Source organism: Pogona vitticeps, chromosome 3 (genome assembly GCF_051106095.1).
Source record: "Pogona vitticeps strain Pit_001003342236 chromosome 3, PviZW2.1, whole genome shotgun sequence".
NCBI lineage: Eukaryota > Metazoa > Chordata > Lepidosauria > Squamata > Agamidae > Pogona > Pogona vitticeps.
Window position 1 is genome coordinate 173,963,471 of NC_135785.1, and position 14,954 is coordinate 173,978,424.

General features: G+C 40.3%; 1 protein-coding gene and 1 long non-coding RNA gene across 6 annotated transcripts in view; both read right to left on the reverse strand.

Moving 5' to 3' along the window:
• The window catches only part of ATP10A (ATPase phospholipid transporting 10A (putative)), a 163,455-nt gene that overhangs the window by 41,166 nt on the left and 107,335 nt on the right, over nt 1–14,954 (reverse strand). For all 5 annotated transcript variants that reach the window (XM_020809547.3, XM_072994444.2, XM_072994445.2 and 2 more), the window contains exon 8: nt 12,254–12,506. In XM_020809547.3, coding sequence (XP_020665206.3) covers nt 12,254–12,506 — 253 coding nt within the window. The remainder of the gene's footprint in view (nt 1–12,253; nt 12,507–14,954) is intronic.
• On the reverse strand, nt 1,775–6,792 carry LOC144588144 (uncharacterized). Its single transcript, XR_013543504.1, has 2 exons — nt 3,855–6,792; nt 1,775–3,525 (listed from the first exon to the last, which is right to left on the reverse strand). It is a non-coding gene; the product is annotated as an uncharacterized LOC144588144 (long non-coding RNA).

The following is a 14,954-nucleotide window of genomic DNA, read 5'->3' on the forward strand; positions in this document are numbered from 1 at the left end:
TTTTCACTATCTGAACAAAATCCTTTTAATGGAGAAACCATTTTTGCTGGACAGTCATTCATTTCTTCAGTCCCAGAAACAAAAAGAGATAACTGGATACAACTCATGGGAGATAATACACATCAAGAAACAGTCAAATGGCCTGGATATTAACAACAATCCAACTAAAGGCCCTACCTATGCGAATATTTTCATAAATTAGAAGCCCATCAGCTCCTCATTAATGACAAATCCAAACACTGCCACAATATATTAGAATTTAAACTTGAAAGAAACAAGCAAGTGGAGATCAATGACTTTACAAGACCATTCAACCTATTCAAATTGGAAAAAGCTATTTGTACCTTCAGAAATGGCACGGCAGCAGGCGTATATGGCATCTGCGCAGGATAGATTTAAAAAAACATTTTGGCACAGGAACAAAAAAAGAGGGGGGCATAATTTATTTAAGAAATTTCTTGACTCTCTCAGGATTCCAAAAATTTGAAAAAAGTCAAGAGCGATTTCTATTTTAAATCCCACAGATCCAAAAAATTACAGGCCAATCTCACTACATCATCATTTTTATAAAGTCCTGGAAACAACTATGCTTCCCTATCTAATAGAGGCAGTGGCATCACTCCTCGTCCTGCTATAGGCTAGTTTTAGACGACAGAAGAAGAATACAGCAGGAATCCTGCATTTTAAAGTAACATGTTAAGGACGCTTTGAAACTAAGATTACAAAGATAACTTTTGTCGACCTCTCGAATGCCTATGACACTGTTCATCATCAAGTGGTACTACAAAAATTCTACAATCTAAGGATTACAAGCTATCTAAGGTAACAGAAACCATTTTGTAAAACAAATTATTTCATTAACTTTCACTGAATGGAGAATTCAACAGAACTGTCTACCATAGAGCGTCACAGTGGATCCTATTTGTTTAATATCTATACCAATAATCAACCACTTCCTCAAGACACTAGAAGTTTTATTTATGCTGATGATCTTGTACTTGCTGCTCAGTTAAATAGCTTTTTGATGATAGAAGGCTTTCTAACAGATGCATTAGACTTGGCTCATTTTATGATAGAAACCAATTGAAACTCAACCATTGGCTAACATTTCAATAATCAAATAAAACAGAACTGGAGAAAGAGGGCAACCTTGTCTGGCGACTTGGCCTAGAGCTATCTGCTCTGTCATACCATCATTAACAATTATTGCAGAAGTGTTCTCCAAATATAATTGGTCTATTAGTCCCTACATTTCGTTCCAAAACCCCAACCCTTTAAAAGGCATTCTACGCAATCAAATGCCTTAAAAATATCTAGTGATAAAATACCTGCCTTTGATTTATCTTTTTCCATATTCTATATAATATTCAAAACCCTCCTAGTTAAATTTTCCATTTGTCTTCCCTTTAAAAATCCATTTGACCCTCTTTAATACATTTTGTAATAAACTTGTTCATTCTATTTGCCAATATTGCAGTAAATATCTTTGCATCTTGATTTAATAATGAAATAGGTCTATATAAACTTGGCTCTGTCAAATCTTTATTGGGTTTTGGAATAAGAGTTGTTAATGATTATTTCCAAGAATCTGGTATTTTCTCTCCTTCCAATATTCCATTATAAACTATTTTTAACTTGGGGATCAGTACTGACTTAAAAGCTTTATAATATTCTGATCCCATTCCATCAAAGCCTGGAGCTTTACCATTTTTTAGTTTGTTAATAACCTCTGTAATCTCTCCGTCCTTTATCTCTTTTTCTAATTCTCTTATCATTCTCTAATAGTTTACTATTTACATTTTCTCCAATGTAATTTTCTATATCTTCTTTCGATGCACCTTTATATAAATTTTGGTAAAATTCTTGTAATATCATTAATGTTTCCTTCATTAGTCTACAATTCTTCCCTGTTTTAACTCTGATCATTCCAATTGTGTTTTTTGATCATTTAGTTTGAGCTACCCTAGCTAGAAGCTTTGAGTTTTCATTACTATACTCGAAAAAATTCCTCTTCGAGTATATCAAATCCCTCTGGACCTTTTTCTAACTCTGTGCTTTCTAACTCTCTCCTTTTAGCTTGAATCTCTAATAATTTCTTATTATCTCTATCTGTAAAATATTTATTTTCTAAATCTTTTAATGATTCTTCTTTTTATATATTTTCTTATCATTTTTTAAAAAATTCTACATGATTCTCTTATGGAAATTCCTCTCATAACCGCTTTCATAGTGTCCCATAACTGTCTTATTTTACTCCCACCTGCTTTATTTATTGACCATATTTCAATCCATTCTTTCTTAGCTCTATCCATTACATCTGTATACAGTGGTGCCTCACTTAACGATTTTAATTGGTTCAAAAAAAAACATCGCTATGGGAAAACATCGCTAAGCGAAACACGTTTTCCCATAGAGATGCATTGAAAACTGGAAAATCCGTTCCAATAGGAACGGATTGCCGTCCTTAAGCGAAAATCCCCATAGGAAACATTGCTAAGCGATACAATGTTTCCCCCATTGGAATGTATTGAAGCCTATTCAATGCATTTCAATGGTTTTGCGATGTCCATTTTCGCAATTTTTAAAGTGTCTTAAAATGTTCAAAAACTATTTTAAATGTTTGGAATCGTTAGTGCACCTTCTAAAAGTGTGCAAACTTAATTTGGCTTTATTCTGACTCTTTGTTAATTTTTGGTGAATTTTCCCCCCATTGAAATGCATTGAACCCAAATTTGACAGCTGTCAAACGGGCACTTCAATGCATTCCAATGGGGGAGAAAAAAATTCATCAAAAATTAACGAAGACTCAGAACAAAGCCAAATTAAGTTTGCACACATTTTAGAAGGTGCACTAACGATTCCAAGCATTTAAAACAGTTTTTGAACATTTTAAGACACTTTTAAAATTGCAAAAACAGACATCATTAAGCGAAACAGGGGACCCAAAATGCATTTGCTATGCGAACCATGGTCCCGAAATCGCTAAGCAAAAATCGCCCAACATCGTTAAACAATGCAGAAAATTCTTTAAAAAACCCATCGTTAAGCGAATACATCGTTAAACGAAGCAATCGCTAAGCGAGGCACCACTGTACTGAAAAGTATTGCAATCTATTCTCCATCTTCTAGCTTCTCTGTAATCTTTCTTAACTTTCATCTCAATCATCATCAACATATGATCTGTTATTTTTATCACATTAATATTTGTATCTACTAGAATTTAAATTTTGAGATATAAACATAAAATCTATTATTGAATATCTATTATGTACAGAGGAATAATACGTAAACCTTTCATCTCCCTTCAATTCTCTCCATATATCTTTTAAATCCATAGTTTTCAATATCTTACTCAATAGGGTACTTCTTTGGTAATTCCGAAACCATATTAAAATCTCCTGCCATAATAACATATCCCTTTCTAACCTTCTCCATCTCTTTAATGACAGTTTTATAAAATTCTCCTTGATTCACATTTGGTGCATAAACATTTACTAATGTATAATCTTCTTACCCCATTAGTACCTGCAAGGAGAACAAACCTATCAGTTCTAAAGGAAATCAACCCTGAGTGCTCCCTGGAAGGACAGATCCTGAAGCTGAGGCTCCAGTACTTTGGCCATCTCATGAGAAGAAAAGAGTCCTTGGAAAAAACCTTGATGTTAGGAAGGTGTGATGGCAAGAGGAGAAGGGGACGACCGAGGATGAGATGGCTGGACAGTGTCTGCAAAGCAACCAACATGAACCTGACACAACTCCGGGAGGCAGTAGAAGACAGGAGGGCCTGGCGTGCTCTGGTCCATGGGGTCACGAAGAGTCGGACACGACTAAACGACTAAACACACACACAGTACCTGTACTATCAATTATCTACCATTTCTATCTTTTACTACTACTTTTATCAGAAATTCACAATGTTTAGAAATCAATATCACTACACCAATAAGCTATAACAAGTCAGAGTGCAGCCTCTGACTCTTATAAAGGCCTCCCGGTTAGGTGGTCAAAAGAATGAAAATAACATAATATATAAAAAATGAAAAAAGACTTGATTTTTTTTTTAAAAAAATCAACAGCCCTCTTCTTTCTGTATCACTAGGGAGGAAGCAGATCTAGCAAACATCTATCAAAACCCCAATCGTACTCTAATATTTCCCTGTGCCAGTCACTTTTTTTATTGTATTGCATCAAGTGGAAAATGAACCATTTGAGCATTATAATATAACAAAGATAAGCTTTAACTGAACATCAATGTTTAATGACTAATATAGACAAAATAATTAGTTATTCAATTCAGTACATGGCTTCCCTCATTTCCTGGCTCAATGTGACAAGGCTATTACATTCTGAAATAGCTCATAAAATCTACCACAGCCCATTAGAAAACTCCCTTTGCAGTACAACCACTCCCCAAAGCGAACTGTATTATCTACAGCTCAGTCTGCAAAAGATCAAGAGAAAGAAAGAAAAGAGGTCGGCAAACATTATTAAAAACCAATAAACAAAGCAACGAGCAAGAGGCAACACAAACAGAGAGCCTGGAAACTTTGCCAAATATTTTGTACACAGGATATTAAATTAAAATTAGCATCAAAAGAGGAAATGGTAGGTCAGAGTGCAATATATACTAAACTCCAAATAGCTGTGAATAATTGTTTTCAAAATACCTTATTCCACAAAGGCCCTTAAAAGACCTCATTTAGAACAAAAGTACTTCATGCCCAGTCATGGACTGCCATGCCCAGTGGTCAGAGCATCTTCTTAGGAAGGCATTCAAAATCCCAATTCTGTAAAGAGCTGCATAACTGCAGAGCATTCGCTCAGCACTTGTGCTAATTTCCTCGACCTACATGAAGGGCTTACTATATTTAAAATCTAATAAGAGGTAGACAATGGTAGCTAGCTTTATTGTTTGTGGAATGATTTGTGTATTATTTTCAGAGATAAGAGGGAGGGCAAACCATAAATGGCAGGAATTTTGTGCTGAATAGTCCTCAGTAACACTATTAGAAATGCCAAGAGTAGTAACAGTGGTGATGGACTCTACTGTGGAGGAAAGGACGCAGTGCACCATTGAGGAAGGGTTTAGTTCTCTGGTTTACGAATCACATTCCAGTTGAGCTAAGGTATGTCTTTAACTCACAGCCAAGCTATAAAAATAATAATTTTCTTGGTTTGGCTTTTGGCCACTTACGTTAGTCGTGAGAAGTCTTCAAGCTTGTGGGATTTACCCCCTAACCTCAGCCTGATGCTTGGAGCCAGAAATTTGTTTTTAACATCAGAACTGAATAGACCTTAATATAGTTCCACGCAGAAATCCACTACTGGTTTGCATAAATGTTCATTTCAGCAGCATAATTTAGGGGAGGTAGTGGAAGGATTTTGTTGCTGCTACTGGCAAATGAAACTTACTGGCAAGTTTACCATAAATTATTCAGATTTATCAATATCTCGAGATATCCCTTCTATTGACTCCTGAATTAGCAAGCTTCAAGGAGACATAGAAGGATCCTCCCCAAAGAGTGGAAAAGAACTTCAAGTACACTTGGGCACCCCTGGGTAATGGCATGCAGACGGCCAATCCTTCACTTCCAGAAACATTCCAGTGGAACAGCACCAGACCCATCCCTTCCATGGACACTTAATCCCCTAGATGATGGCTGAACTTGAGGAAAAGTTTCTATACACATCTCAAACTGTGACCATTTGTTGAGCAGAAAATAGTCTAATTGTCTTGACATTTTATTTTTAATTTTACCTATATTTCATATAAATCCATAATTTTGAATTACGCAATGCTCTGATACGGATACAGAACAAGTTTCAAAAAAACTATGGTGTTTTAGTCTTCCTGCTCTACAAACTGTTGTTTGTGCTACCCAGTTTTTACCTCACCAAGGTCCCATTTATTATTTCATTTTGTATATTTAGAGCTGATCTTTCCACAGCGTTTAAGGCATTGTCCATAATTCCCCTCCCCAGTTTATCGTCAGAAGAACCCTGTGAAAAAGATTAGGCTGAGACATATTACTGTCTGGCCAAGGGCTCCTTGCCAGATTCATGGCCAAATAAAGACTTAAACTCAGTCCTAACCCAGAATGATGGACCATGCTGGGCAGATACATGGTTGCCCCTTCAGTTGGGATCACTCTTTTGCCACATATTTAGAGATGAAGCTATTTGTATTTGTATATGAATACCCACCCACAGCTGGACAGAACGAGGGTCCAGCCCTTTGGGGCTGGACCATCCACTCACTGTCTGCTGCTGCTGCGGGCTCGGCACTCCCTTCCTATCATTCTGGAGCTTGTAGTCGATGAGCCACTTTTTGACCTGGCAGAGAGGCTTGTCATCCCACCTCCTGCCTGGAATGGCTATTTTCCTACTCTTTCAAGATGCTAAAGTTCTTCAGGTGTGAGAGAAATATACAGTAATATTTAGAGATTACAAAATATCACTCAGTTTTGCAACATGTTCCAAGTACTCACCATAATGTTCCAATGGGGACATTATGTTTTCTCCACCTACCTCTCCAAATTCCCCGAAAACATTTTCTATGAACCTTATATTCTGTAAGATGCTATGATGGGAAGTCTGCCAGAGTCAACAATTCTGCTCCTTGACTTGTGATGTTCTTGTACTTTCCCCAAACAGAGGGCTCTTTATTAAGAGCACAAATATGTGTGTCTTTAAGAACCACGAACAGTAACTGGTGAAAAAAAAGTTCCTTTCCCCTGATGACCATTAAACAGCATTGCTATGTGTGTATCTGTATAGGTGTCAGGATATGTGTGGTCAACTCAATGGCTTGGATCCTAAAATAAGCTAACTTTAGGAAGTTCAGAGAAAGAAAGCTTTCTGTCCCTTTCCTCCTCTTCTGAGCCTCTCATAAGACTGGGGAGACATGGGCCTCTCCTGGACAACAGGGGATCAGGTGTAAGGAGCAGCTGTGGGAAGGGGAGAACTGACTCAAACTGAATTGGGATTCTTAGATAAGGGCTCCACTACATCTTGTAATAATCCTGATTTTCTGTTAGGTTTAGCTTGCTTGAAATTGATTTTAAAATATCCACCTATATGATATGCAGCTAAGTGAGCATTTTTTTTTTGGCTTGGGAAGCAATTCCTTTTTTTAAATCCATGGCAGGATTATTTATTTTAACTCGATTATGAACATGATTTATTATGAATCTTTCTGGCATGTGTGAACATCTGTGTCGGAGTAAATACAGAGTCTGTGCGGGGTCTGCAGGGTCTGCCAAAATGAGTGCCAAGTACAAGGGGGTTTAGACTGCAGGATACCCTGCAGCCCGAACTCTTCCTGTTGAAAAATCCATTTCTATTTCATCAATCTCGCATTATACCAGTTCAAAGCTTTTTTTTTTTAATTAAATATTAAAAATGCGAGGAGACTGGGGACAGGCTGGGGAAGATGATGCTGTCATGTCCACAGCTGCACTAAAGCTCATGATGATTCTTGCTCCCCTGACCACTTCCTGGAGACTCCCCTTCTCTGGAATACGGATTGTGCCCTCCCTCTTGGCTCCAAGGAGCGCCCAGCGGTTGGAGAAAGTGGCTTGAGCCTGAGTGAAGCCTTCACTGAGTGGAAGGCTGGGAGACACACACCCCTTCCTTGTCTACTTACAACATAGAAGCAAAAGACATGGGGGGGCAGTTTCCATGAGGAGACACACACACTGACACAAAAATTCTAAAAAACCACAAATCAGCTCTAGATTAAATTCAACAGTGTAGCCCAAGCCCTAAGTTAGATTAGTGAAGTTCAGGGCAGGAAACTTTCTGTACTCATGTTTCTCAGGCAGTCCCCAGCCCTTACTCCTTTCAGAGAAGCATTCTGAAGTTGTAGGTGGCTGCAAGGGGAAGGAAGGTGCGGGAAACTTTCCTTCTGTGAACCTGCTTAAGGTAAATTGGCTTAGGATCCAAGCCAAAGTGTGTCTCGTAGAACAAGAATCTTACTTCTGCCTGCCTGGTTATCATGCAGTGGAGGATGAGAGGAACTGAGTCACCTGCTTCGAGAGGTTCTGAGCAGGCCATGAAGTTCGTTCATTTTGAATTCCAGCTATTTAACCATTCTGCTCCATTTGCAATTTGGCCGTGTTACCTGCCAACATGTTTAAACATACTCAGCCTTAACATTTTCAAATTCTCCGAACTACTGGTCCCTCACACATTTAGAGGTCTGAGTAGTTTTTTCCTGGCAACTCTCAAACGAGCTGCTAAGGCTTCAATACCAAAGAATTTGTATGAGGGTGTTCGGAAGAACATATAAACCAATTTTGCTCCTAGCTCGGCTGTCTCTAAATAACAGGGGGGTGGCTGGTGAAGCCATTTTGTTGCTAATTACACATACTCAGTACACTTAAAACAGCAAGTAGCTGCTAATACCACATAATCAGCAGCAAAAGCATGAAAGCGTCCAAAACAGCTGGGAGGAGGGGTAGAAGCAATCCATACAGTTACTAAATGTCTAGTCTGGGAGAGGGATATCATTTGTTTTGGACTTCAACTCTAAGACATAACAGAGTCATGGGTACAGGAGTCAAATATATGGAGAGACAAAGGTCCACTATCTCAGGCCTAATCTTCTGCTCCCGTACTACTGCGACTCTGGCTGAAAACCCACTATTGATTTTCATGTATTGTTCTGTTATTGTTGCCCTGCCAGTTCTGTCATAATCAATCCAGTGTTGGTGAGATAAATGATAGGGCCATTACAGTTGACCGCTGGCCAAATTTATTTTCAGCGCGCGCGCGCGCACACACACACACACACACACACACACACACACACACACACACACACACACACACACACACACACACCTCTCCCTCATTAAAAACGATGCAGAGTTCCTAAGAGAAGCGCAAACTACCTGCAGCCGCCACCTTCCGTTTTACCAATTGCCTTTTGACACCATGCAGGGCTCAGAGGAGGATTTTAACAAGGGTTATGGCTACCTTATCTAGCACATCTTGTTTGGGTCCCACCTTCTGCTGGTCAACCTGCCCCTATTATGGCAAGCCTGCAGAGGGAATGAGGAGGGCAGTGTTGGGGGGGGACTACTGAGACAATGTTGTCTAGTTGCCATTCAAATGTTTCACTTCTGCAGGCTGTAGCAGTTTTAGCACACGAGAACTGCAAACATTTTCCTTTACAATTTTTTTGATTAGTTAAGAAATTAGCTATACCCAGCTTGTATGTTACTGAAATGTTGGTTTATATTTAACTAGGTGTAGAATTGGGCCATATAAATTTAAATTGGCTGGAAGGAAACTGTGAAAGTATTAACATGAAATCTCAGAGTGCAATTTCACTGCTGATTGATCACCCTGTAAAATGCAGCTGACAACCCTGCCCAGACTTCACAGGGTCTGCGCAGAGGGCAAGCCAAGAGAGATTTTATTATGCTTTGTCTGTGCAAAGACTATGGAATCTGGGCACTCCAACTCCATATTGCTAGAGTACCACTAATTTCTTTACTCTGAACTGTTATCTACAACCTTAACATTCCCTTTGACATTGTGGAGGTTAGACAGAATATGAAAAGTGCTTTGCGAAAATGTTTTTCCGAGAAATATTCATGCTTTACAATTGTTGTCCATTGCTCCACGCTGAAGAAAATAAAATGAGACAGGAGAGAGTGACCCTAAGTCTGGCAAGTTTGCAGTTTAGTCCCTGGGGAGCAATCAGGGAAAGAAGGCAGAAATTCAGCTATGCCCTGTCCCATGGACTACAAAACTAGAGAAAGTTGGACACCAAATTCAAATAAGAACTACGGTCAGCTATAACACCTGGGCTGGAGAAAGGAAAACTGAATGATTGCCACATAGTGCATGAAATGAGACTGGAAAACCACCGATATTAGGAGCATCAAGATGAAGAGAATCTTTCAAAGCTTTGAACATATGAGCAATGGCACTGCCTAACACTGGGTGTGTCCCTGTGACACGAAAAGTAAAGAATCTGCAGGGACCTAGACTTGTCACGGGCAACCAGGTTGCTGGTGGAGTGACTAAGCAAAGAGTGAAATAAATTTATGCCATCATCTGGTAGGGGGCAGCAGCTTCTCTTCTCTGATTTGTTCCTTCCCAACAAAGCAGACAGAAAGAAGCCCGGGGATAACACCTGGATTGTTTATTTGGTTTGTTGGGAACAGAGAAACCAGAAAAAAGGAGGTTATCCACTGCCAGACAGTACAATAAAGCAAAAATGGAGTGAACGTCTGTGGTTTTGTTTTGGTATTCTCATGGCAAGTAGGAGAAGCTGAGCAGCATACAACGGCTTGCCACTCCTTCATGACAACTCAAGTTCCTGTGTACTCCTTGCCTCTCTCATATGGTAAAATGTAATGCACAGAGGCAGACTATGGACCTATTCTGCCCAGTATTGTCTATTTTATTTGACAGTGGCCTTCCACATTCTCACCCCTTTCACAGCCCTGCTGACTAAAGTCTTACGAATTAGAGGTAGAAAGAATTGAACCTGGGACCTTATGCACGCTAGGTGTGTGCTCTTATTACAGAGCAGCAGCATATAAACTGTTATTACCCACCAGTTCCTTCATCTTCTGTGGAATTAACTTCCAAATTATAGCGTGAATCTGTTTGTGCTTTACCAAAGATTTTCCTTTCTATGTTTTTCCGTGAGTGTGGTTAAAACCATCAACTGGTACCCTGTTTTCCTGAAAATAAGACCTAACCTGAAAATAAGCCCTAGCATGATTTTTCAGGATGCCCGTAATATAAGCCCTACCCCAAAAATAAACCCTAGTTAAGTGAAAGCCCACCCCCCACCACTGTATTGCAACCAGAACATGACATGACTGCATTTGAATAAATGTAGATTGTTGTACATGAAAAAAAATCCCCTGAAATTAAGCCCTACTGCATTTTCTGGAGCAAAAATTAATATAAGACCCTGTTTTATTTTTGGAGAAACACGTTCTGCAATAGTGGTTGAAATCCTGCTGCTTAGTGCAATAAATTGCGACCAGAGCAGATTCACTGAATTAATGGAACTTAAAGAGGAACTGACTCCCCAAATCCCCACTGCTTCAATGGGCCTACTCTAGTTGCAGCTTGTTACACAAAGCAACAGGATTTCAGCCAATACTACAGAGGTATGTCCTGTTTGCACATTTAAAAATATACAATAGCTTTTAAGATGAGACTAGAGATGGGAACGAATATAAAAACGGATCTTTTTTTCCCAGTGAATATAGCCGATTTGTTAAATATTTGTCGATCTGTATTTCTGGGTTCCAGAGACCCCCACGAATACAAAGGGACGAATATTTACCCGCTTTTTTTTCGTCTTTCATATTAAAAAACAAAACACCATTCTGCCTACCGGCCACTGATCACTTAATTGACAGCAAAAAAGCATCCACCACCCCACACAGCCACCCAATACCACAGCCTACCCCCACTCCCTTCCTTTCCATACCTCAGGCCCCACGCTACTCCACCCCCACCGACACCCTATTACCTTAATCGTTGCTGCCGAGGTCTTTTGGCCTTGCAGCCAGCCACACATGTAAAAATGGAAACTGGCTGCTCTTTGCAAAGATAGCAGCTGCAGCTTCATTTAGGGTACGGAAGCTGCAGCTGCCATCTTTGCAAAGAGCAGCCTGGATTCCATTAGCCTGCCTTAAGGGAATCCAGGCTGCCCTTTGCAAAGATGGCAGCTGCAGCTTCCCTACCCTAAATGAAGCTGCAGCTGCCATCTTTGCAAAGGGCAGCCAGTCTCCTTTATTACATGCCATGGCTGTGGAGGCATGATGGAAACCTCGGCAGCAGTTATTAAGGTAAGGGGGTGTCGATGGGAGTGGGATGGGGGCCAAGGTAGGGAAAGGAAGGGGGTGTGGGGGTAGGCTGTTGTGGTGGCTGGCTGTGTGGGTGGGTGGGTGGCTACCTATTGGCTTCTGATCAGCGGCCGTGATCCAATGTTGACCAAACTTTCAGGAGTTTTAGAAAAGCGTCTGAGGAAGCTTCCCTGCAAACATGGTATCTCTAGGTGGTTGGGGCCAATGCTATAGCAGTTTAAAGTGAAGATGAATCAACAGATCGATCCATTGATTTGCCAAAGAATATTCGTATATTTGTATCTGTTGATCCGTTAACCTTGACAAATAAGAGATCAAAATGAATTCCCATTTTTTAAATTTGTCCCCATCTCTAGATGAGACCAATGTCACATACATTAAATTAAATTAGAAGGTGTTATACCTACCGTTAGCATCATGAGAATATTCTATGCCGGAAACAGTGCACCTTCGGAAAACCATTTTATTCTCAGTAAGAGTCCCCGTCTTGTCTGAAAATATATACTGAATCTGTCCCAAATCTTCAGTTATGTTCAGAGCTCGGCACTGGAGTTGAAGGTCTGTTTCTTCATCATATAAATCCTTATCTTGATGAATAAAAAACACTTGGCATATTTTAACAATTTCAATGGAGACATATAAGGAAATTGGAATGAGAACCTGAAATACATGAAAATACAGTCATTAACAGAAAAATAGCAATGGTGGCTTAAAAAAAGTGTGTGATTGAATCAACTTGTGATGAAAATTGCAGCGTTGTACTGTACCTTTTTATAATTTTATATAGTCTGACTTAAAGCCAAGCTTGTAAAGTTATAACAGTATCTGGCAAAGGTTTACTGTGACAGATTAGGAAAGCCTATGGAGCAGTTGTAGAGTTGATATCCATAATTAGCCAGTGTGATGTTATTATCAAAGCTTGGAGAGAAGCAAATGTTTTCAGGATAATAAGATGAGCTTGAAAGAAGCTAGGAAAAGAAGAAGAAAAAGGTTACAGGGAGTGGAGGCAGGGAGGAAGAGAGAGTGAATCAGAATTGTGGCCGCATAAAAGAATTTGCAGAGGGGAGGGGGAGAATCCAAATTAACAGTCCTCAGATTTTAGTACAGTATATACAAAATAGGCCAACAGGCTTGCAAAGTAGCTCTCCATCAAGAAGTAAATCAAGGGAACAGAACCTGGTTCTGTGCAAGAAGCAATTTTTCCAGCAGTATGCTTTGTTCAAATAAAAAGCACCTTTTGCTTGCATTTGCCGGGCAAAGCATTCAGGCAAGAGATTTTCTTAGCTTTATTTTTAGCAGTTCTCTACAGATTTTCTAAAGACCCACAAAAGACTATTCATCATGAAGTATTATTTTTCTTTTGAATCCTTCCCCCCCCCTCAGGTAGGAACTGATGGTCCCATGCACCAGGTTTACAAGCAACCTAACAGAGCACATTCAGTTAGGTGGTTAGGGCCAGCGGCTGAACCCACTCCAGGACATATTGTGGGCGGTTCCACTCCCCCAAATGCAAAAGCAGGGGTGGTGGCGGCAGGGGCAAGACGAGATATGGGATGCAGCCAGAGGTCCACTTCCAGCCTTACACTGTGGGGTGGAGGTTGTTGGGAGCAGGGGAGAGTGAGTATCAAGCAGCTGTACCTAGAGACTTCCATTAGCAGAAAACCAAATTTTGGGGTTGAATATTTTTTCCCTGCTTGGGGGGGGGGAGTCTCAAGGAGGGGCTAAAAAACCTTGACAGGAGCACACACACCCCTCTGTGTGCATTTTGCTTATCCCTGGCTTAGGTGAAAGGAGGGTCGGATAGTCTTCATGTATCCCTAGTCCTTTCACTGATGTGAAGTTTCTCCATCTTAGGATAAGGCCACAAAGTAATCCCTGGTAAGGGGTCTAGGAGTAGGAAGAGGTTGTCGTTGAGGCTCCTAGACATGAACAGCACAAGAAGATGGTAATGGATGCTTCCTGAAAAAAAATTACTACCTCCAACTCTACAAACTCCCATTTCCTCAACTGGTCCTATAGACCTCTGTCTCCAAAAGCTATTTTGCCTCTGAAATGTTTAGGAGTTAAGCTAATGCTAGCATAGTGCAAAGACCTGTGAAACTCTTGGTACCTGGGCATGCCCTGGTGGCAAGATAGCATGACTTAGAAATGTTACTTTTTGGATTTCACCCCACCCCCACCAAATCCCCATCTTTTTCCAAGGTGGAAGCACAGCCCTCTTCCACACAGCTGGGTCTGGATAGAAGTGAGGGCCAAGCATACACATGAAATTCTCTTAGGAAGAAACATCTGGGTGTTAAGGTCTGGCCAGCTAGCTAGGCAACTAGCTATGCATCTGACTTTGGGATGAATTAACCCCAACTCCCTCCTCCTCATGGTCTCTAAAGGTGGAATCAGAGGCATCTCTGCCTCTCAAGGTAGAAGTAAATGTCAGCTGTGCTCACAGTGGATAAGGGGAAATCTTTTGGGAGAGTATCATCATAGGCTTTTATTTGCAAAGTTCCCTGTACAGACAACTGACTTTACAGTGGATCGTATGCAGTGCAATTTCAGCACACCACTAAGGAAGGAGGAAACATTAAGTGTTCAAATTATGCAGCACATAAAGTCACCATGCCATATGGGTACTCTGACAACACAGATCTTTCCTTCCGGTTTCACCATGGGTTTTTGGAGAGGAGGGAGAGGCAGGACCTCAAACATTTGTTGCACATCATCTTATGAAATTTAAAAGAACATTACCCAGGTATGCTCTTAAGATTTTAAAATGCCATTTTCCAGAGAGTCTCAGTTCTAGTCTTACACAGCAAGTGTTTATTGGCAACTGAAAGGAGCCACGTCATCTGCCTCACGGCCGTGGGGTCTGGTTACAAGGCCTTTGCTACTGCAGCTGATGTAGTTGTTTTTACTGACAACTGCTTAGGACAGTGTCACTGGAAATTGCATTTTGATGATATTTTTGTTGGAAGCTGCTGTGAGGCTTGGAGAGGCAAAGTTGAAACACTTAAAATAAATAAAAGGCCAGCAATTTTATCAGCTGGTTACGTTGGCTGTTACACTAAACACACTTATTGACAACAGAGACTGATCCTGGGACAATACAATTAT